Source organism: Neophocaena asiaeorientalis, unplaced genomic scaffold, assembly GCF_003031525.2.
Source record: "Neophocaena asiaeorientalis asiaeorientalis breed wild unplaced genomic scaffold, Neophocaena_asiaeorientalis_V1.1 scaffold404, whole genome shotgun sequence".
Classification (NCBI taxonomy): Eukaryota; Metazoa; Chordata; class Mammalia; order Artiodactyla; family Phocoenidae; genus Neophocaena; species Neophocaena asiaeorientalis.
In genome coordinates, this window is record NW_020172589.1 from 1,797,609 (window position 1) to 1,821,634 (window position 24,026).

A 24,026-nucleotide genomic window follows, 5' to 3' on the forward strand; every position below is an offset into this window, starting at 1 on the left:
TATATATATATATATATATATATAAAATCAGTGTGATGTACACCTGAAACTAACGTGATATTGCATATCAATTATACTTCAATTAAAAAATGTATTTTAAAAAAGAGTGTGGTTTGGAGTCAGAAGGGAAATTAAACTGTGGCTCTAACTCACTGGGAGACCATAGCAAAGTCACATCACCTTTGAGACTTCAGTCTCACTACCAACACAAAGGCAGTTTTCAGAATAGCTGCTCTTTAGGACCTTTTCTAGATCTAGTATTCTCTGATTTAAAAAAATATATAACTCACACTTCATTAGGACACTTTAAAAGAGAATCTAATGAGATATTTGTCTTTAGAGGAGTAATGGGTGTGTTCCGAACTTCCTGGTTGTAACAATCTAGGAATACAGATGCAGAAGACAGTCACCTGATAATCACAGTGTGGTAATAAAATTGATGCTCAATGGTTCCCATAAAAGAAACAATGATAATTTCAGTTTATAAGTTGTGATTCATCCAAGGAGATTCTAAAGAAATGCTGTGTGATCAACCCACTGACAGGTTAATTATGGGGCAAATATTGAGCCATCACAATAATGCAGTCCTGTTTAACATAATCATGTCCAATGACCCCACCAAAACAATGATCCCAGCCACAGACAAAAAGAAGGAAAAGTAGCTGAGGCATGATGAAAGACAAGGGAAAAGAAACTCCCTGTTTATGAAGTAATAAAATGTTGAATATCACAAGATGACCCAAAGCGTTATACTGAAATTTAACAACCACCACAACAAAATTGCTTTTCAAATCTCAGTGAGTGTTGAACACATTATGGATAATTGTGAATGCTCTGTGTTTCTTAATTTAAATTCTGAATGCCCTATTTAGGGTGTGACATTTGTTTCATTGAATGGCATTATGAAGTGGAAGTTCAGCTCTTAACTACCAAAAATTGCACCTGTGTCTCCCCTTAGGAAAACATATGCCCTACAATCCACAAAAATAGTATCTTTTTATTAGCACCAAAGGGTGCAGGACACAGAATCAGAATCCAACAGGAGGGTAAAATTGAGATCATTTACCCAGCCTCCTTATTTTACGAATAATGAAAATTGAGACCTGGACAGAAGAGATGAGTTGCTCAGTTTCACACACCCAGAGAAGGACTAAAACTCAGGTGTTCTGACTTTTCAACAAAAGACTACTCATTACCAAAGTAGCTGCTATCACTTTCATTGAAAGTAGGGTTTAATAACCTTGGTGATTTAAAATCCAGGCTGTGTTATCTACAATGCATATTCAATTAACGAAAGGAATAATTTTTTATACTAGATTGAAAAACTAAATCATCGAATAATTTGAAAAACCTTAATTTTAAGGTTATTTTAAAAACAATATCAATAATTGTTTGAGGTTTTTGTTTAATCAGAAGCATGACCTTTATAAATGCATGCCTCTCTGAACATAATAACCATAATGGAAAAATGAATAACTCATTTGCATCAGTGGGAATATACATAAAATACACCAGTGGATATACTGTTTAAAAGATTCTGGAATTATTTTCAAGTTATTCCTGTCAAATTTATATTAAGTTGCCTTTTTAACTAATTTATTCAAAGCAAAAGTAATTTACATTAAGTCAAAGAGAAGTCTGGTGGAAACTAAGCAGAATTTAATTTGCATAAACTTTGTCTTGTTTTTTTTAAGCAAGCAGAGTATTTTGAGCTTTAGGTGGGAAATGCTATTTTAACTTTGAATCTAGTGATTAATATACTTAGGAATATTATACTAGGAATATTGTACTAGGAATTCAACTTGGGAAACTTTAAAATTAAGGAGAAAAGTTCAATGTAATAATGAAGAACAATGACATGAATAATGAAGAACAATGACATGATTGAATTACCTTAAAGGTTCAAGTATAAATTGTTAATATTTATGTCCACAAGAACCAAATTGTGTTGATAAGAAATTTACCTTTTCAGCAGTTCGTTGAATTCTGGTTTTACCTTCTCGCTTGGCATTGTCTTCAGCTTCTTTTAAGCTGTTAAGAAAAGAAAATAGTTGGTCGGTTTATGACTTTATCATATCTTCAGTGTCCAGTTCTGTGCTAAGCACTTCCATATCCTTTGCTCAACTTGCTCAACCCATCCACTTATATGAGACAAGCTTTGCCTGTCTTGAATGTTTGAGCCAGAAAATTGCCAAAGATAAGGATCGGTGTGAAACTGACTCACTGACAATCAATTAGAAGCCTTGTTCTGTAAAACTGGATGGGTGTGACTCCTTGATTGACACACAGAAGATTGTCAGGAAAACTTGCTTTAACAGGAAGAACCAAGAGCTTTAAAACAATGCTGTGACAAGGATGAAACCAAACTAAGCATTTGAAGTACATGTTGTCATCCACACCCTTATGTATAGCTTTTTTAAACCTTGTAAAGTACTTGTTTGCCTTCATGTAAAAGCACCCTTGTCAATAAAAGCTACATTGAACTGAGCTTCTACGTCCTTTCAGATCTATTATCTAACTGCAGTTCAACTTGGAGATAGACAAGACTATCTTAGTTCTACAGAGGAAGAAACCAACCAGGAGTCAGGGAGGTCAGATTCTCTTTTTTAGCTAGCACATGGAAAGAAACACAGGATCATAGAATTAGGGCAGGTTTGAGCACTAAAAATGCATGCCTCCTAGATAAGAAAGTGGAAATGAGGATGATTTCCTGTCTGGAAACCAGTTATAATAACTTTTTAAACCTGAGAGGACATGCCCTTGAATTCCACACAGCATACTATAATTTTAAAAGACAGATGTGAAGTCCTTTAATCTGTTAAATCTTTCTCTCTCCTGATTTTAAAAATCCAGTGATATAAATAGAGCACTTTAAGGCTTGCTGACAAACGGATTAGAGAATCTATGCTTTAACAGTCAGAATATTAAAGACTCTGTGGATCTTACTCGTATCTGTGTCTCAGTGCTCAGAGCAGTGTCAGGCACTGAGAGAAAGATTAACCCAACAGTTCTTCCCTTTCATAAAGTCCCACCTTTTATACAACTAATAAATTCAGCCACATGACATTATTTTAAATTAGACTGTCATCTTCAGTGAGAGTATCTCTACATGCCTGAATGAAGCAGTGCATGTCAAATGACTGACTTAGATTATTCCACGAGAGCACCTTTTAAATTTTGAAATATTATGCCTTATAAAACACTGTGCATTTTCAAGTCATTATAATTAAATAAATAACTAGCATAACCGCTTTATCTACTCCTTTTTTTTTTTTTTTTTTTTTTTTTTTTTTTTTTTTTTTTAGCAGGCGGACTCTCAACCACTGCACCACCAGGGAAGCCCTATCTACAGTGAGAGGCCCGCGTACCGCAAAAAAAAAAAGAAAGAAAGAAACTTTATCAGATAATATGAATTAAAAAGAGAAGAAGCCACTCTGGGAGCAAGGCCCATTTCACCTTATAAAGACAAAGGATAACATGCTTGAGGAAAAGGACTTTATCTCTCTGTGGAGTGGTTCGCAGGATAGCAACCAAGTACATTCTCATCAGGTCCACCTGCTAGCCAGCTTGGGGGTGAGGATACTTACAATAGCTGAGCACACATCACACACTTATTGACATGTGTCCTTCCGTCAAGACCAAGAACTGGTTCATTTTCCCTTGTGCATCCAAGTCTTCCATCCTTCACATAAGGCCGAAAATCACTACATATATCCTGAAGAACAGGGAAAGAAACTTGACATTTACCATCCGGATGGTAATGCTTACAACACCATTTTCAGAAATTTTATAGAACCCAGTGCCCCTCTGCCTAGTGCACACTAGCTACCTAGAGCAATGCCAGTCATGTAAAAGTAGGTCAGTAAGTACTGTATAATTCACATGGTTAACTATAGGACTCATTTACTTGTTTATTCATTTATTAGTAAACGTGGATAACCTATGATGTGTTAGAACAAAGGTAGAACACAGTCCTTGCCTCAACTTGCTCACAATCTACTGGGTGATACAAAGAGACATTTAAAATACAACGTGCTACAGAGAACTGTATTCAATATCCTATGATAAACCATAATGGAAAAGAATATTAAAAAAAAGAATGTATATCTATAACAATCACTTTGCTGTACGGCAGTAATTAGCACATTATAAATCAACTATACTTCAGTAAAAGAGAGAGTTACAAAAGATAAAACAATGTTACCTTCTCACTGTTTAATTATGGAAAATGTGGCTTTTTATATAAATAGGTTATTTATGTTAACGTGCAATGGGTTTATTGTAATTTAAAATGAAAAATAAACATATTTTTCAAGTTCTCAGTTTTTACTCCTGATACAATAAATATCTATAGATATAACTCACATAAACAAAGCTCCGTGGGGTCCTCAATAATTTTTAAGGGTTTAAATGAGTCCTAAGACAAAAAACATTGAAAACCACTATCCTAGAGTAATCCTACTTTCCAGGGATAAATGTATTTGTGATTTTTTAGGTATCTCCCTTTTTTCCCTAAGCATATAAAAGCAAAAGCATATTTACACACATATACATATATTTATCTTTTTCTCATAAAAATAATGCTATACAGCTAAAAAAAATACAATGTGCTAATATCCTATGATAAACCATAATGGAAAAGAATATAAAAAAGAATGTGTGTGTGTATATATATATAACCGAATCACTTTGCTGTACAGCAGAAATTAACACAACATTATAAATCAACTATACTTCAATTTAAAAAGACAAAAAATATAGTTTAAATAAATCTAAAGAAAAAAATACAATGTGCTAAATGTCTTGATGGGGGTAACCTCACTCACTTCCCCTATTATCACAGGCTCACAGAATTTTAGCATAGAAAGAAGGTGTTAGCCCAACTGTCATTTTTAGATATGGAAGCACTGGTAAAGTATGGTTAAGTAATCTGCCCAAAATCTCCTGACTGCAAGTGACATTGCTGGGGTTTCTACTCAGGTTAAGTTAACTGAAGTAGTTCCCTTTCTACAACACATGTAGTTTCCTTTCCCTCCCTCCCTCCCTTCCTTTGTTTTCATAGAAAGCAGAAATAGAGATGAAAGGTCTAAATACCAAAGTAACCCGCTCCCGTTTCGGGAACTATCAGTTGCTTTTCATCTAAATGAGCAGTATTCCATTTCAGGTGCAGCAAGAATGAATTCTTTCCAAACACCCCCATCAAAGAAGGAAGAGGAGACCATCTTCTTTCTTTTCAAAGTCAGCCCCCCAGTGTTCCCCCCAACTCTGACATTCGTCCTCACCTGCTCTGGATTACTCTTCTTACATTCTCCTTCACTTTTTATGCCAACTTGACCTTTGGTTTTACTGGAATTAAAAGTTAGTAGACACAGCAGTTTAATATCATGGAACTTCTCACCAAATGCAGTTTTTCTTCATGTATTGTGATTCTCCTTTGCTTTTGAAAATAGGTGTCACACTGCATTCTTTACTTTTTCTAACGAAAGTCTGTGTTTATAAATTACAGTCAAAGAAATTTGGAGAGCATGTTGGAGAGCTGATAAGATTCAGACCTGTAAATGTTATTTCCAGATTTTTTTTCCTGTTTCCAGAGAGGACCCATATCAGAAGAGTGGGAAAAAGTAAATCTTGTAACTAGATATTAGATGCCACCCAAGGAACTATTTTTTTTTTCACCCAAAGAACTTTGTTGTTGATCATGTTGTTTTAAATAATCGAATTCAAGTTTATAGTCCCCAGCATACTATTATACCATTCTTCATTTGGGTTATGATAACTAATATTTTGTTTTTCATGGAAAGTATGTAAGGCCCTAATTAATATTGTTCAGTCTCATAGAACTTTAAAAGCATATCTGAAAACACAGGAGCACAAAAATGATACACTTCCTACTCTCTAAAAAGATCTATAACCATCTGTATAACAATAAAAATATAATAAAAACAATAGGAGGAAAAAAAACTAAGTAGTTAAAAGTGATAAGAAAAAAGTTATACCCAAAGAGATCAGCTGAGGAAAAATATAAAAATTGAATTCCAGTGTTATTGCAGAGTTTCCTAGCAGACAACTAAGAAAGAAACACAATGAGCAGGATGATTCTCATTGTCTAATAATAAGTCATATACCAGAAATTAGAGGCTTAGATAAGCTATCACAGGCTTCCCCACATAAAACATGGTAAGAACTAGTGTACAGTGTGTTCATAGTAGTGTTACAAATACATGTGTAATAAAAAATTGTTCTTCCTTTACCTATTTTTTGTTTTCTGTTTCTTTATATTGACCCTTGGTGAAAGTGGAAGACATAGTTTTAGAGTGTATTTCTGAAAATGCAGTCATGTGAGGGATCAGAGTGATGTAACTCAGTTGTGGTTTGGTAAAGATACTTATTATAAGGAAGGATAAAGCTTGTAGAACCTTAAGACTGAATATTTATCATTATCTCTTACTAGCCTTCTCAAACATTGGTTGTTATATTTGCAAAAACTGAAAAGCAGCCAATTCAAGACTGAGGTCATAAGCCAGAACCTGTAAAGGAGGGATGCCATCTTGTTGGCTGAAGACAGTCAATAACCAAACCTAGCCCGGAGGGTAGAGAAAGAACCAAATGAGGACAAAATATAGGGCAGTGAGATGCTTTAGCTACATTTGGTGAATGTTGAATAGATGGGAAGAAGTTCAATATTAAGTCCCAGTTACCCTAATATTATAAATTACTGAGCATTTAATAAATAAATATCATTTAATAATTAAATAATTCTCTATGAAAAAGGATATACTCCTAAGTAGGTAGAAAGGAGATAAATAGATAACAGATAAATGTGTATGTATATGTATGTATGAATAGATATACGTGTATGTGTGTGGTTGTATACAGATATAGATATATCAGATGTCTTACTTCACAGAAAGTGATAACCATCTGATAAATTGCCCACAAGTGTGCTTGTAAAATATAAAGTGTTATACTACATATTTTTTCCCTTAAGAATAGTAAAAGAAGTGATCCTAATAATTTATCGATGGCTAACTCCCACAAAATGGATTGTTATCTTAAAGATGTAAGAAAAAAATGTGTTATATAATTATACAGAGAACATGCTTTAGGGAGAAAGCCTGCTTCAGAGAATACTCACGCGTTCTCAGCACATAGTGTACATCTGTTACTGTATGTTTTCCCATCTGTGCCACAAACAGCTGCATAAATAAGGGTACAGATAAAATCCTCATCCCTTTCTCCTTTCTTGAAATCACTGCAATTCAACTGCAAGAGACATGATCAAGGAACATCAAACTATAAGAGATAAAATATTCCTTAAGTGCATAAATAGATTAATATTTTAAGCCCACAACAATATAACTCAGTGGAGAAGGAAAATATAATAAGGAGACTGCAGTGAACTAATAAACTCGTGGGTAATAAGGCATGGTCCAAGAACAGAAATATATAATCAGATTTCAGAAAAAATGATTTCAGTAAGATTTCAGACACCTGCTATCTGGGTGAGGTGGGCCAAGTCACCTCTTTGAAACTTAGCAAACTGTATGTCAATCAAAACCTGCCTGCCTTCTCTATAGAGTAGTCAGGAGGTCCAGTAGACAATGGATATGAAAGCTCTCTGCAAACTATAAGCTACAGTAAAGTTTATAGTATTATAGATTAATGATCAAGAGCCAGATTGCTGGGTTCATAATTCTAAATCTGCCACTTATTAGCTATGTGATTTGGGTTACTTAACCACTCTGGGCTATAGTGTCCTCATTTGCAAAATGCATATAATATTACCAACTTCTCAGGATTATAAAGAGATTTAAATGTATTAATACATGTATAGTTCTTAGAACAGTGCCTAGCATATCCTGACCATTTACTGTTGTTGCTGTTGTTTTTTAAATGTTTTCTTTACTGATAATCAAGCCAATAAAGCTAAACACCTTTTAGGGATGATGAGATAAATACGAAAATCTCTGCTCTAATAATATGACATATATATAGGGACAAACCTGTTTGGTGAGAAAAACAATTGCACTAGGTAATAACTGACGACTAGTGTTGGAATCTCAGATCTGCCACCCACTCACTTCACCTCTTTGATTCTCACTTTCCTTATCTGAAAAATGGGAATTCACACCCTATCCACATTACAGGCTTGTGGTGAAGAAGAAATAGTTATGAAACGTTATTTGGCAACTCATTATTGTGACATAAGCTAGATATTCTGATTCAGAGTTAACTTGAACTTAATTTCTATCTAAAACCAAAGAATATGATACCACATTGCAAAACAAATTTTTTGATGTCATTATTGTCATGACAAAAATGTCTTTATTATAGATGTGGAAAACTTAGGATATGGACCTGTGACTTAGTATGGCACACAATATCAAGAATAAAGTAGGATAGACACAAATGTAAAATAAATTTTTGAAGAAGATTACACTGAGGAACTCTCCTAGAAGACAATTAAAAAGGAAAAAGAATTTAAACTAGAAAAGAAAATCTATGAAACATACCCCACTCTTCATGTCATATATTTAGGAAGAAGTTAAAAATAGAGTGAAAACAGGTTAAGTCATGGCCATGTGTGTTACCCCATTCACTTGGTTGTTCATTTATTCCTCAAAACCCATTACACATTTACTAGACTCTAGGCATTCCACTAGACTGTGACACAGCAAAAAAAGAGAAAAGGAATACGTACTCTAACGGATTTACATTCATTAAATAGGGGAAGAGATAGACAGTAAATACAAAAACTTTAAATTATAACAAGCGCTATGAAAAATAAACTGCACGATATGATAGCACCCAGAATAGGGGCTATTTTAAATACAGTGTCAAGAAAGATCTTTCTGCAAAGGTAACATTTGAGGTGAGATGGCATTAATGAGGAGGAGCCGGGCATTAAAGACTTGCGGAAAGAACATTCCAGACATGGAGAACTGCGATTGCAAAAGATTTGTGATAGGAACTAGATTCTCCTGTTTAAGGGGCAGAAAGAAGAGAAGTGTGGCTGGAGCATAAGGAAAAAGCAGGAGCGTAAGGAAAAGCTGCTGATTTTCTCTCAAAAATCATTTCTGGAGAAACTGCAGAAGCATGGGGATAGGGATCCAAGCAATCAACTTGGGGCCATCACTCCTCTCCCGCTTCACCAGTGAAATCAACAGCAGCCTACTAGGTCACAGATGTTGGCAGGGTGATGGACAGATCAAAAGCCCAGCTGGGAGGTGATGAGAACAGGTGTAAGCATTTACTACTCCACCTCCATCTCCTCCAAACACCAAGGGCTGGTGGATCACAGCCTACAGAGAACAATTCTTCCTGATGCTGACAATTTCTGAGAGCTTACAGATGGATTCTTGACATGGTGAAGTGGCAGCAAACTGGAGTTAACATTGGTTCTAGAACCTTCAGCTCTGAGTCTTATCCTTTGTCCTCTCCTGACACTTAACCAGGAGAGGCAGAGGCTGAAGCTTGGCTTCAGTATTTTCTAACTCACTTTAGCAGAAAAAAATTTACTACAGAAAAATTAAAAAGCACACAAATATTATAATAGGATAAGAAAAGATACAAGGCAAAAGTGAATAAGAAGAGAGCAGAAGCAAAAATATTAATACTTAATATATAGAATTCAGTCCCAAATGCATCATAAGTAACAAAGAAGGACATTACATAAAGTAAAAGGAAGAAAAGAACAAGAAGGTATAATAATCATGAGCATACATTCAATAATACAGGCTCTAAATATGTCAAGTGATAACCAATAGAATTAAATAAATCAATAACTGGTGTTAGAGTTTTTAGCACACACTTCTCAGAAGCTGATATATCAAAGGAAAAAATTAAGGTGCTTAAGTCATTAGATTTTAATAGAAAACTACATCCAAGAAACAGAAAATAAACATTTTTTCAGAAGATATAAAACATTTATAAAAGTAGAATATTTATCAGGCCACAAAGAAAGTCTTAGGAAATTCCAAAGGATCAGTGTCATATGGCCCATGTTCTTTGACCACAGTTCAATAAAATTAAGTTCATTTGAAATGGAAAAAAAGTACCACATATTTGTAAATCAAATAATGTGTTACTAAATAAATTTGGGAGGGAGGAAAATTAAGAAATATTTGGCAAAGAATGACAAATGAAAACACTTCAAGTACAAATCTGAGACAGATGATCACTGATACCTTCAAATACACTTGTCATGAAATTTAGAAAGTTAAAATTTAAAGACTAACTATTGCTCAATTCACTGTAAAATGAGCAGCAGAGCAAATAGGAATGAATAACATAAAGAACAGAAACTACAGAGAAAATTAATAAAAAAGCTAATGTTATAGTTTTCTAGTACAACTGATAAAGAAAGAGAAGACAATTTAAAAATATATATAGTGATATTGGAAATAATTGAACATTGAGAAATAATACAATGAAAGCATATTGTGAGTATCCATATGCTAATGCATTTGAAAACCAAAATGGAGACATGGCTACAAAAAAAGTAGAAAATACCTCTGCTGGTGTACTAAGCAGGAGGAAAGTTGAACGTATCAATAAGTATATTAACTAATTGATATATTGGTCTGAGATATTCTCTCCCCAAAATGCCCCATTTCTAATGGACTTAAAATACATTTTTCTAAAACTTTGAATTTAAGGAGTATGTACTGGAGACATAGTTGGGGTTTTTTTTTTAGCATATAATAGTCTCAGCCTTTTGATTGGGATGTTAAAACCATTTACATTTAATATAATTATCAATAGGATTGTATTTACATATGCTATGTTTCTATTTGTTTTTAATATACTCTTGTTCTTTTTACTTCTCTATTCTTCCACTATTGCCTTCTTTTTGGGTTAAATATTACTAGTGCGTCTTTTTTATTCTCCTGCTGATTTTATGCATTTATTATACATGTCATTTTCTGATCGGTTACTCTAGTGATTATAATAAGCATCCTAATTTATCACAATCTACTACCAATTAATACTTAATTCTAGTAAAATATAGAAACTTGGCCCCAACTGTAGCTCTATTTTCTCTGTCTCCTTTCGTACTGTAACTATCATACACGTTATATTTGTACACCCAATAAAACAGCATTATAATCATTGCTATATACAATATTATATCTTTAAAAGAAGCTAGGTGAAAATAAGGGACATATATTTATAGAGTACTTCATATTAACCCCTATATTTACCATTTCTGGTGCTTTTTATTTCTTTCTCTAATTCCAAGTTACCATCTGGTGGTCATTCCTTTAAAGAACTTTATTATTACTTATAAGACAGATCTGTTAGCAACAATTTCTCTCAGATTTCATTGATATGGGAATATCTTCATTTTGCCTTAATTTTATAGGGTAATTTTTGTGGATATAGAATATTGGTTAACATTTTTTTTCTTTCAGCCCTTTGAGCATCTCTTTCCATTGCCTTCGGACCTTCATTATTTTAAATGAGAAGCCAGTCATATATAATGGGTCATTTTTCTTTTGCTACTTTTAAAACATTCTCTTGATCTCAACATTTTGATCATGATGAGCCCAAGTGTAGATCTCTTTGATTTGTTCCATTTATAGTTTAAATTCTTGAATATAAAGATTCATTATTTCATCAAATTTGATACATTTTAGGCCGTTATTCGTTCAAATAATTTTTCTATCCAGTCTCTGCCTTCTATTTCTGGCATTCCTATTTCACACATACTGGCATTCTTGATGTCTCAAGGACTCTGAGACTCTGTGCAATTTTTGTCAATATTTTTTCCTTCTGTACTTCTTTTGTTAAACTTTATTAATCTTTCTTCAAGTTTACTAATTCTTCTTTTATTATACAATCTCAAAGCTGCTTTTGAGCCTTTCTACTGAATTTTTAAAACTTGAGTTATTGTGCCCTTCATCTCCAGAATTTTCATTTGGTTATATATATACATACATATATATGTATGTATATATATATATATATATACATATACAAGTGTATATGAGGGTGTTATATATAACTTTTCACTGAAAATCTCTATTCATTGTTATTACGTTTTCCTTTAACTCTTCAAATATTGTTTTCTTTAGTGTTGGACACCTTATAAATAGCTACTTTAAGTCTCTGTCTGTCAAACTAACATCTGGAACCACTCAGACAGTTTCCATTAACATTTTTTCATGCCAACTATGGTTCATATATTCTATTTACTTTGCTTATTTCATAATTTTTGTTGAAAACTGGACATTATAGATAATATAGCTCAGCAACTCAATTTATAATTTTATTCCAAAGATGATTTTCGCTGTTTTATTGTTTGCTTCTTTGGTTGAGCTAAATCTCTGATCTCTTGCTCTCCCATAGTGTGCAGCTGTTGATGTGTATGCTAAGAAAATGTTTATTCAGTCATACCTTCATATCCATCGGGGGAGTGGTTCCAAGACCCCCATGGATACCAAAATCCATAGATACTAAAGTCCCTTATATAAACTATGCACATCCTCCTGTATACCTTAAATTATCTCTAAGATTACTTACAATACCTAACACAATTTAAGTGCTATGTAAATAGCTGTAAGTACAATATAAATACTGTGTAAATAGTGGCCAGCATGGGGCAAATTCAAGATTTGCTTTTTGGAACTTTCTGGAGTTTGTTTGTTTTTAATATTTTTGGTCTGTGATTGCCTGAATCCATGAATGTGGAACCCACAGACATGGAGGGATGACTGTAGTTTTTTGTTTTTTTTTTTAAGCCTGACTTTTTAGGTTTTTTCTCCCTGGATCTGTGTAACTTAGCAGTAGGCCAATGATTAGACAGAGTTTATGCTCAAGCCAGTAAGGTGTCTATCCTCCACAGATGGACCTGTGTATGTAGGAGAGGGTATTCAAATTTCAGGCTACTTTTACGTCTACCCTAGCATTTGCTTTCCACTGGCATTTTCTTGTGTCTTCTAAGTGCTTGCACACATCCCTATGATTGTCCAGGACTTTATGAATTGCTTAGTCCCTTTTTGTCTCTGCTGCCCTGTTATGAAGACATAGCCAGAAATATGCTTACTGCTATAACCTAAGATCATTCTCCTTACTGGAGTAACCAAAAATATCTCTGGATATGTCAGTTGCCCACTACTCAAAATTAAATAAACCCCTTTCAACATTTGCAGTGCAATTGCTGATCCACATAGCCTGCTCTGTTTTGGTAGACCCTCCATATCAACCAAGCCATGGGAGTGAGATGGGACTATCATTGAGCAAGAACATCATAGAATCCCATTGCTCTTACCCAGAGTCCAACAGTTTTTCAAGCATAACTGATTGTCAGATTAACATAGGCTGCTGGTCAATTTCCAGAATGCTAAAATGGTTGTTTTACTCAATTTTGTGTAGCCTTATAGTTGTTCTTTGCAGAGGGAATTAGCTGACCTCCTTATTCAGCAATAGTCTGAAGTGCCACCCCCTCAGGGTAATTTTATATTGATTCCCAAACCAGATAAGAATAATTAGTAAGGGGAAAGTATAGACTCATTTTACTTACAAAAAGAGTTTCAAATTTTCTAAATAATAACTATGCAAATTCAACAGTGTATTAAAAAATGCATTATGATTAAGTATGATTTACCCTAAGAAAATAATAATGATTTAACATTTAGCATGGTTATCAAAAAATGTATTACGTTAATAGACTGAAAGAAAAATTGTAAAATTATTTCAATAGTTGCAGAGAAGGCATGTGATAATGATCAAAACATATTCAAAAGAATAAAAACAGAAAGGAACTTCTAAACTTACTAAAGTTTATAGAAAAAACACCTATGGTAAACAATATACTTAATGGAGAAACTTTAGCTATATTGCATTTAATATAGGCAGAGAAAGGGCAGATTGAAGTTCATTATCATTGCTACTGTTGAACTACTGTATTGAACTCTAGATCCTCACCAATGATATAAGGAAATAAAAAGAAATAAAGAAGTGACAAGATTGAAAAGGAAGTTATAAAGCTTCTATTATTTGCAGATGATGTGATCAACTTCCAAGAAAAAGACAACAGAATTAAAAGATAAATTATAAGAATTAACAAGATATCATAAAGGTTTTTAACAGAAGATAAACCTATAGAAATCAACAGAATTTGTCTATGCCAACAATAATCAGATATAAATACCATAAACAACAAAATACCACTCAAAAGAGCAATAAAATTACAAATTTTATAGGTATTGGCAAAAAATACCTGTGGAGAATATTTTATAGATTTCATAAGATACACGAAAATTATATGAATTAATAAGATATTCTATGCCTTTGACTTGGGCAAGTTACTATTGTAAAAAGTCAATTTTACCCAAATTAATTTATAAATTCTCTGTAGCCTTTACCACATTGAGTTCTCAAACTCAAGTTGGATTTTTTATAAACTTAGTAAATTTTTTATTTCAAATATATATGTGGAAAATATATATCTGTGCATAGGTAAGTCAACTTTGAAAAAGTGAGATAAGAAAGGGGACTTGTCTTATTAGTTATTAAAGAAATGAACAATATGAACAAAAAAGGGAACTTAGAAACACATACATGCACACCTATGAATTTAATATCCTACAAAGTTGGCAACTTAAGTCAATGAGAAACACTGAATGAGTGAATTGATCAATTAAAAAACAAAAGTTTCTACATAGGCCAAAGATGTTAGTGATTAGAAATTATGGAGGATTTCAGAAAACTTGGGTGGTAGGAATGGAAATCATGAAAAGGAGTCAAATTGGAATATACATTGGTTGCAAAACCAAGACTTGTTGATGGATTGCATATCAGAGTCATAAGGTTAAAGGATGACATACATAGTAATGAAGAATAAATTGATGATGCAAGAGAGAGAAGATGTCTATAAGAGGAAACTCCTTGAACAAAGCATCTTATTCTGAGAGTAAGAAGCAGGGTTAATTTTCTTTTTATTAACATCTTTATTAGAGTATAATTGCTTTACAATGGTGTGTTGGTTTCTGCTTTACAACAAAGTGGATCAGCTATACATATACATATATACCCATATCTCCTTCCTCTTGAGTCTCCCTCCCACCTTCCCTATCCCACCCCTCTAGGTGGTCAGAAAGCACTGAGCTGATCTCCCTGTGCTATGCAGCTGCTTCCCACTAGCTATCTATTTTACATTTGGTAGTATATATAAGTCCATGCCACTCTCTCACTTCATCCCAGCTTACCCTTCCCCCCGCTGTGTCCTCAAATCCATTCTCTACATCTGCATCTTTATTCCTGTTCTGCCCCTAGGTTCATCAGAACCAATTTTTTCTTAGATTCCATATATATGTGTTAGCATACGGTATTTGTTTTTCTCTTTCTGACTTACTTCACTCTGTATGACAGACTCTAGATCCATCCACCTCACTACAAATAACTCAATTTCGTTTCTTTTTATGGCTGAGTAATATTCCATTTTATATATATGTCACACCTCCTTTATCCATTCAGCTGTCGATGGACACTTAAGTTGCTTCCATGTCCTGGCTATTGTAAAGAGAGCTGCAATGAACACTGTGGTACATGACTCTTCTTGAATTATGGCTTTCTCAGGGTATATGCCCAGTAGTGGGATTGCTGGGTCGTATGGTAGTTCTATTTTTAGTTTTTTAAGGAACCTCCATACTGTTCTCCATAGTGGCTGTATCAATTTACATTCCTACCAAGAGTGCAAGAGGATACAAGACGAAAAGACAACCCTCAGAATGGGAGAAAATATTTGCAAATGAAGCAACTGACAAAGGATTAATCTCCAAAATTTACAAGCAGTTCACGCAGCTTAATATCTAAAAAACAAACAACCCAATCCAAAAATGGGCAGAAGACCAAACAGACATTTCTCCAAAGAAGATATACAGATTGCCAACAAACACATGAAAGAATGTTCAGCATCACTAATCATTAGAGAAATGCAAATCAAAACTACAATGAGAAAAAAAAAAAACTACAATGAGGTATCACCTCACACCAGTCAGAATGGCCATAATCAAAAAATCTACAAACAATAAATGCTGGAGAGAGTGTGGAGAAAAGGGTTAATTTTTGATGGGAAAAATCTAAGCAGAGAAAGTAGATTGTTTTCTTTTACCGTTAAGAGGAAAATAACAACAATAAAAATATACTATAATTGCATTAATCTATTCACACACAGACAAGTAAACATCTAGACAGAAATTACTTGAAGGCAAACAGCCAAATATTAACTGCCTTAATTTGTAAGTAAATAATTTCCTAGGTAGCAAAACATGTAACCATAGGAACTTTATCTAGAGGTCAAAATTATAATTCAGGCATAAAATGGTAACAGAGAAGTATAATATCTTAATATTCTATAATTTTATTTCTTAAGAATCCTATTTCATTAAAATTCAGTAAATGTGTGTCTACATATGAAAACGTACCACTAGTAATGTCTTAAAATAGTAGGTTTAAGAATGATGTGTGTGTGTATATGTGTGTGTATGTATTTGGGGGATTTTTGTTTGTCACTTTCTTGTATTTTATATTTTTAAACACCAACGATATATCAGTTTTTCATGAAGAAAAAAGAGGAGGAGGAAGGGAATGGATTTTATAGCATAAGCCTCTCTCTAAATGTCACAAAGAAAGGCAGATTTGAAAAGTATCAATAAAGTTTTCTGACCCTCACAGATTTGGGGGAACACAGAAGCAGCTCCCTTTTGCTCAAAGAGTTTGTAGTTATTGACCAATTGTGTGGTGACTATGTTATTGTTTTAAAAGTGAGACTGGTTGAGCCCGGGCAAAGATTTGGTTGAGTCGGTCTACTGTGGAGGCTGAGGTGCTCAGACAGTCCTGAGTAACACTGACAAGGAGAATGGTAGCTTGGTTAGACCAGGGATATTAATGTAATTTGGGTGTGCCTTCCCTGACTGATCATTTTAGTTATGTGTCAGAGGCAGGAGAGGAGGAAGAGAAAGAAGATATTGGAGAAGAAGCTACATAGGAGATCTGGAATAATATGAGTAGTTGTCAGAATACCTGGCAATAGCCCCAGCTTTGTCAATAACTTATTGTAAGACATTGTAGACAGAGATTTCAACAAGTCTGGGCCTATAACTTTTATTTTTTTGTATAAATAAGAATTTTTGTATAATAAAAAATTATTTATAAAGGGAAATGGTTATGTGTTGGGTTGCACCTGTATAGTTTCTTTCATTTTATTTAATTAAAAAATTGTTTTACCACAGAACAGTTTTCTCCAACAAATATTAGCCTGAATCCCAATTTGCAAAATAGATATAAATAAGCAAGTTTACTTGAATTAGGGGAAATCTCCAAGTATTAGAAAATATGTTCAGTCGGAAGAGAAAGAGGAAAAGAGAAAGGAAATAAAATGAGTCAAATGTCTGCTAACACATGTTAAACATTGTAGCTGGCTTTTAAAACTTAGTTTCTCATTTGATCCACATTCCATTTCACAGGTGAAAAAACTGAGACCCAGATATACATAAATTGTCCGAATTCTGAGACTTGAACTTAGTTCTACAGTCCCGTGAATTCTCTTGTTGGAGCTAAGACAGGACAGTAGAAATGAGAAATGGCCATGGAAGGCAGACATCACACTGGCTTACACCACCTCTTAGCATGTGTCTGTGCCCCAGATGTTTTCAGAGAGTTGGGTCATGGGTTGGACCTATGGACAAGCTGTACCAGATATTTAGCCTACCCCTGGACTACGCCATGTTCCCTCCCTTCTAAGTAGCTGGCCTCACAACAGGTATGACCTAGTAATTAAGAAATAAAGAGATCTGAATAGAGTTGAACATAATCTCTAAAGCAAATATGACAAGTTGACTCCAAATAGTCTCACCTTTGCTGGGGCAGTAGCCCTGGCTCTTGCTAAAGGCCTGGCCCTTCTCTGGGATTTTGCTTCTTTTTCTCTGGAAGATAGGAAAGAACAGAATAGCTCAGATATGCTTGACCAATTTTAGGTCTAACATCATACATGGTAAACTTAATTTTGGCTATTCTTCTCAGCTTAATCTAGCTTGGTAGAAGTGGAGGTATGTCTGGAAATAACCACAGGTACTGTAAATCTCTCCTCAGTGCTGAAATATATCTCAAATGTGGTTCTATTAAAGGCAAGAATCTTTACTGTTAACTGTATAACTGATTACCCACCTTAAATACTTCCATCATCCAGGTGGTCACTAACTCTAAAAGCCATTTATATCATTTGTGGAATGCTCTCTTTGAAAGACCATATTCAGATTGATCCAAAATCTACCCACCTGTCTTGATCTGAGGTTCCAATCTCTAAGGACCCACAGAGCAAATTCAGCAATTTAAAGATAACTTTAATGCCTCATACAGTCTCCTCCTTTCCAGGTTAAGAAGCCAAGTTTATCCCAATATAATTTACATAAGTAATAAAGACAATAATGGTGTGAGTGACTTCAAAGTGATAAATAACCCACCTTGTATGTCTAAAGGCATTTAATTTTTATTTCAAATTATTTTTCAATAAATTTATTCTATTTATAGTTTCAGTCTCCTAACAAATCATCCTATGTAACAAGGAGGAAACTCTTTAGTAAATATTACACCTGCTGGTTTACATTCAGCTTTCAAGAGGCTAAGAAAGGATTGTTCACCTTGCCCTGAGAGTTCTCCCTCCCTAAATTTTGCCTTGCCTTCCTTCATCTTCCTACAGTGTCTTCATTAGGAGCAGCACATGTGATCAGAGCTTTGTTATCCCAATATTAATGACTATGTCAGATTAAATCCCTTGACACATTACCAACTTGGCATTTTAAAAGCTGATTATAATATAATTATCTTCAGTGGGTAAGTTTCGTATTGGCTTGGTATCAGAGTTGAAGTTGTGTTTTTTTGTTTTTTTTTTTTGCAGTACTCGGGCCTCTCACTGTTGTGGCCTCTCCCGTTGTGGAGCACAGGCTCCGGACGCGCAGGCTCAGTGGCCATGGCTCACGGGCCTAGCCGCTCCACGGCATGTGGGATCTTCCCAGACCGGGGCACGAACCTGTGTCCCCTGCATCGGCAGGCGGACTCTCAACCACTGCGCCACCAGGGAAGCCCCCAGAGTTGAAGTTTTGATGGTGGTCAGAAACCGAGAAATGAATTCTCTGTTCAAAACCAAATTCGGTCCCTTTGATTTGAGGACTTGCAACTGATAACTCAAGCCTTTACCACCTATGGAGTGTCACTGGAGAGAAGGAAATAGTTAAGAAGCATTGCAAAGATGTCAGTAAACCTCCGGGATATTAATTCTTTCTGAGTTGTGGGGAGTTGGAAGCCACAGTCAATCCTAGGGTCCATCTCATGCTAGCATAATCCTAGATGTCTGAAGACACTGGCAGCTCACAGAGTCAGGGTGGATCTTGATTCTCCTGGTTGGCTCTCACAAGAAGAGTCTGGCATCATTCTCAGGGGTACAACAGAGTCAGGTCTTAACAGGCTCAAGAATTCTTTTCTCCCAGGGTCAGAAAACTCAACTTGGAAGTACATCCTCAAAAAACTATTAAGTGCTGCATGAGGTACTGATACCAGGCCCTCTGGGATATTTTGGAATACCATGAGTGATTATTAAAATCTTTCCGAGTGGGTGGCATTTATCCAACTTTACTTGATGGTAGGTATCACAGTGATCTGCTAAGCATTTTTATTTACCCACTTAGATTTAGAAAAATATATTTGACAGAAAATAAAAATAATACACTTAGTAGTTCAGAGAATAACTGGTAACTCAAAACACTTGAAAGAAAGATTTAACTTTACTCACAATATCATTTTGCACGTGGCACATTTGTTGATGAACACTATTCCATCAGAGCTTTGAAAAAGGTTTTTATCTCGGGAACAGAACAGTTTTCCATTTTTCATCAGTGCCCTATATTCACTGCATGTTTCCTTAGGAAAATATGAAAAAAGTGCTTACAGAAATCTCATCAAAGCAAGACTTTACCTTCTAAGAACAATATTATTTCATGACCACCACCCGCTTTGTATGGAAGACATTCACTCAGGTGATACAGATAATACAAATAAAAGTAATGAATCTGGATTGTCTGTTGGAGATTGAAAATTCACCTAAAAGCATTCATCTAAAGTCATTAGTGAAATGGAAAGAACAAGGGACTTGGAGTCAAAAGATTTGAGGTTATCTTCCAGGGTTCTCACTTACAAGCCCAATAGCCATAGCAAATGAACTTCTCAAAGGCTCATTTACTCTATCTGTAAAAACAGAGGATATAAGTATATGTGTTTCATAAGTTTCATGTGGATTAAATATCATAAGCATGTAAATCCCTCAAAGAGTGCCTGATACATAGCAGATATTCAATAATTAGATTCTCTACCTCTCGTCTTCCTCCTGCTTTATTATTATAGTTGTTGCTATTGCCATTATTATTGGAATGTGCTAAGATGATGCATATAAAATACCTAGCACACAGTTCAATAATATTGGCCATTAAAAGGTATAGGAAAATGTTGCAATATATTTGATGAAGGCCTGCTATATGTCACTCACTTTTTTTCTAGGAGCTTAATATTAATGGTGCATTTGCACTACCTAGTAAAGTACTGATTTAAAATGTTATACTACCTATTAGTTTAGGAAATCCACTGGTCCTTTAAAGCCTTTGTAATCTATGTTTTCTTTTTTTTTTCTTTTGGTTTTTTGTTTTGTTTTGACTTTGAAACTACAAAGCATAAAGATCCTTGTACCAGAAAAAATAAGTAAATCAATCAAGCCTTTGCTCCAGCTCTGACACAGGCAACCTCTTCCAAAGGACAGACTATAGAATTCTATTCAGCCTCCTATATCTTTATAATAATCATTCAGTTAATCAACAAACACTTATTATGAGGATACTATACTTTCCTGGGTGTCATGGATACAGCAATAAATAAGGCAGGAAGGATCCTTGCCTAAATGGTGCTTACCATCTAATGGATAATGATGTAACTAACCTAGCATCCTATAAACAGGAAGCAGTTGGTAGCACTTGCAGAATGAATGATTAATGGTGAAGAAGAATAAATAATTTCAGAGACCAGCCCGAGGAAATTTCGCTAAGGGTGACCTACTAAAACATCTCTAAGAGTATTATCACCACCCAGTGATCTTATCTGAGTAGCAGGGCAATAATTTCTGGCAACAGGCTGACAACTGGGCCTCTTGAGATCTGTGTCTGGTCTCTGATTCTATAGTATCTTATGCCAGGATTGCAAGTTACTGCTTAGCTGGCTGGATATAACTGATTCTATAAAGTCTAGATAAAAACATTGTCATAGAATCAGAGAACAGCCTGGTGACTCTGTAATAGAAATATATCCCTTGTGAGGTAGGTCTTAAAGAAAGTGCTGAAAACAAAGATTCATGATAAGAATGAAGCTTTAAATAGTTTTTAGTGGTCAACTGAAAAAGAACATTCTCAATCAAGATAATTCCTGAATTGGACTTCTCCTATGTCATAATTAGAAAAATACCTAAATCCTAGAAAGACACACTTTTATTTTTACATGAATGGACAACTGAGTCCCAGAGAACAGGTAAGAAATTTGTTCACAGTTTGTAATTAGTAAAGATGGAACTCGATGCTATTTTTCTGAGTTATGAGGTTATCCAGTGTATTCTTTTGGGAAATAGGAAAAGGCCATAAAAATTGAAATCAGCAGTTGTGTTTTTCTCTGGGAAAAATGAAATAACCTCCCAATGACCATAAAAGAAAGGGCTGAAACAGGAACAGGTCTGGACCATAAAGGAATCCTGAGTTGGTGAGATGACTTCCCAGCAACCGATTACTTGCAATCTAACTTCCAGTCTTTGGCTCATTTTTGTTTTGTTTTGTTTGTTATAGTTGCTCTTTGTGTTTTCTCCACTTGTCTCAGAGAAACTGGAGCCCTTTAGGGCCAAGCTCTTTCTGTTTTCCTTCACTGGATGTGATATTGCCCAGTGTTTTCCATTTTTCCTCCCCAGGCATCATCATAAACCCCTCAGGAGCTGGCATCACCCCTGCTCTGTGTTAGACCATTATCAAGGTTGCCATGGCTTCGTAATAACTCTTCTGGGATGACAAATTTAAGCATATGGTAAAGATCCTTGCAGATTACTCCAGTGCTTTTCTGTGCTATTCTGGCTCATGTTTGTAAAATTCAACATGTGTTTATATTGTACTAGAAAGAACTTGAGCTACTGAACTTGGAAAATAAAATTTCCAGCACTATAAGAAAGACTAAATTAATAGTTTTCATTTCTGACAAACTATCCAAAGACTATGATCAGAAATATTTCCAGATAAATAATTATGTTTTATATTCTTTCTGCTTATGCCAACATGAGAGGTGGCTAAATTTGTTTTTAAAATGTTTTTCAGTGAAATAGAGCTCAACAGTATGAGAAATATCAGTGCAAAATTTGAAATATCCACCGAAACTACTACCCATTATCATAGACACTGAAAAAAGAAAATTGTGGCTTCATGCTCAGTAACATTTACACAATACCCTTCTTTTTCCAGTATGAAATATCCAAATGAGCATGCTCTTCAATTCTCAAAAATCCAGGCTTTTTTTCTACCCTACCATCCCACTCTACTTAGGCAATAGAAGTTTCTGAACCTCTCTTTAATCAGGAAGCTTAAATGTAATAATAGAGACTATAATGGAATTCTCTAGAATATTCCTGTAAGTTTCTTTAAAAAAAAAAAGTAACAATAAAATACAGCAAGAGTATTTTAACTACATTTATAAGAGTTTTGGTGTAGAAAAGAATCTTTTTACTATTTTATTCTTTCAATGTTCGTGGTCTTTGAGAAACATAGCAAATATCTGCTACATAAATAGAAATATTTTCAATCTGAAATAATGGCACAGTTGTGTGTGTGTGTGTGTGTATAATTGGCTCTTTCAACGTGCCTTTCAAATAGATTAAAAAATGTTTAATTTCTATACAAAATGATTCCTTTATTTCTCAATCAAAAGATCCCTTAGAGTTGGTGCAGACCCTTCCAGAGTCAGGGCCTCTGCCATCACAGGTGCTTCTGCCTGGTCTGCTGAGAGTTACAAGTAACTTCATGATTCACTCCCACCTCACCTTTAGATCCATGTTCTAATGCTATCTTCTCAGAGAGAACTTACCTGACTATCTCAAGAAGAACTGATACCATCTCCATCCCCAGAAATTCCTGTCTTCCATCCTGCTTTATTTTTCTTCTAGCACTAATCATTATTTAATGTTGTATATATTTTACTAATTTACTTATTAACTTGTTTGTTTTCTTCCACTAAAATGTAAGCTCCATGACGGCAGCGTTCTTTTTTGTTTTTATATCCCTGGCATCTCAAACAGGATCTGACATGCAGTAGATGCTCAGTAAATATGTATTGAATGAAATATATACACTGACAAGATACAGACAGCCCCTTTTTGCATAATGATCACAAGAAAAGTTATTTCAGTTTCCTATGTGTATCATGACTTTTCAGCTGTTAAACTGAACAACAGTAATTCACTAGTGTGTTTGTTTATGGAATTTTAAAGCACTCCTTTAGTGTGGTAGATTGCCTCTTTCAGATATCCATTATCATTAAGACGTTGACTGGTGTGTGTGTGTGATTCATGTCTTGATTCATAAAGACCTGTTTCTGTGTTTTTAACAAAAGCTATTAGTACCCATGAGTATAATATATCTGTATTATAATATGAAGGTGTTGGCCACAGAACATTTTTCTTTAGGGATCTTGGAATGAATTCAATGAAGAGCAAAAGCAGGACTAACCTGATTTTCACCTTCACTGGCAGCATCTGGGACAAAAAAACAGAAACCAAAGTTAAGGGAATGTAAAACATTTAATAAGTAAAACAATTTACTGAGTGTAGTAGCTTGCTTATTTTAATGGCAGTATATTTTAAAACCACAAATTGATTTGAACACATTAAAATTTACCATGGCAAATGAAGTGAGGGCACTGCACCAGGCAGTATATACAGTCACAAAGATCTCTCGCTC

The 24,026-nt window shown here is 34.6% G+C and overlaps 1 protein-coding gene across 1 annotated transcript in view; it reads right to left on the reverse strand.

Moving 5' to 3' along the window:
* Nucleotides 1–24,026, reverse strand: part of SPINK5 (serine peptidase inhibitor Kazal type 5) — a 69,944-nt gene that overhangs the window by 44,715 nt on the left and 1,203 nt on the right. Inside the window, exons 2-8 of the mRNA XM_024738264.1 lie at nt 23,796–23,821; nt 19,793–19,920; nt 17,861–17,930; nt 7,136–7,263; nt 5,283–5,346; nt 3,588–3,715; nt 1,965–2,031 (exon numbers count right to left, since the gene is read on the reverse strand). Of these exons, the coding sequence (XP_024594032.1) occupies nt 1,965–2,031; nt 3,588–3,715; nt 5,283–5,346; nt 7,136–7,263; nt 17,861–17,930; nt 19,793–19,920; nt 23,796–23,821 (611 nt within the window). The remainder of the gene's footprint in view (nt 1–1,964; nt 2,032–3,587; nt 3,716–5,282; nt 5,347–7,135; nt 7,264–17,860; nt 17,931–19,792; nt 19,921–23,795; nt 23,822–24,026) is intronic.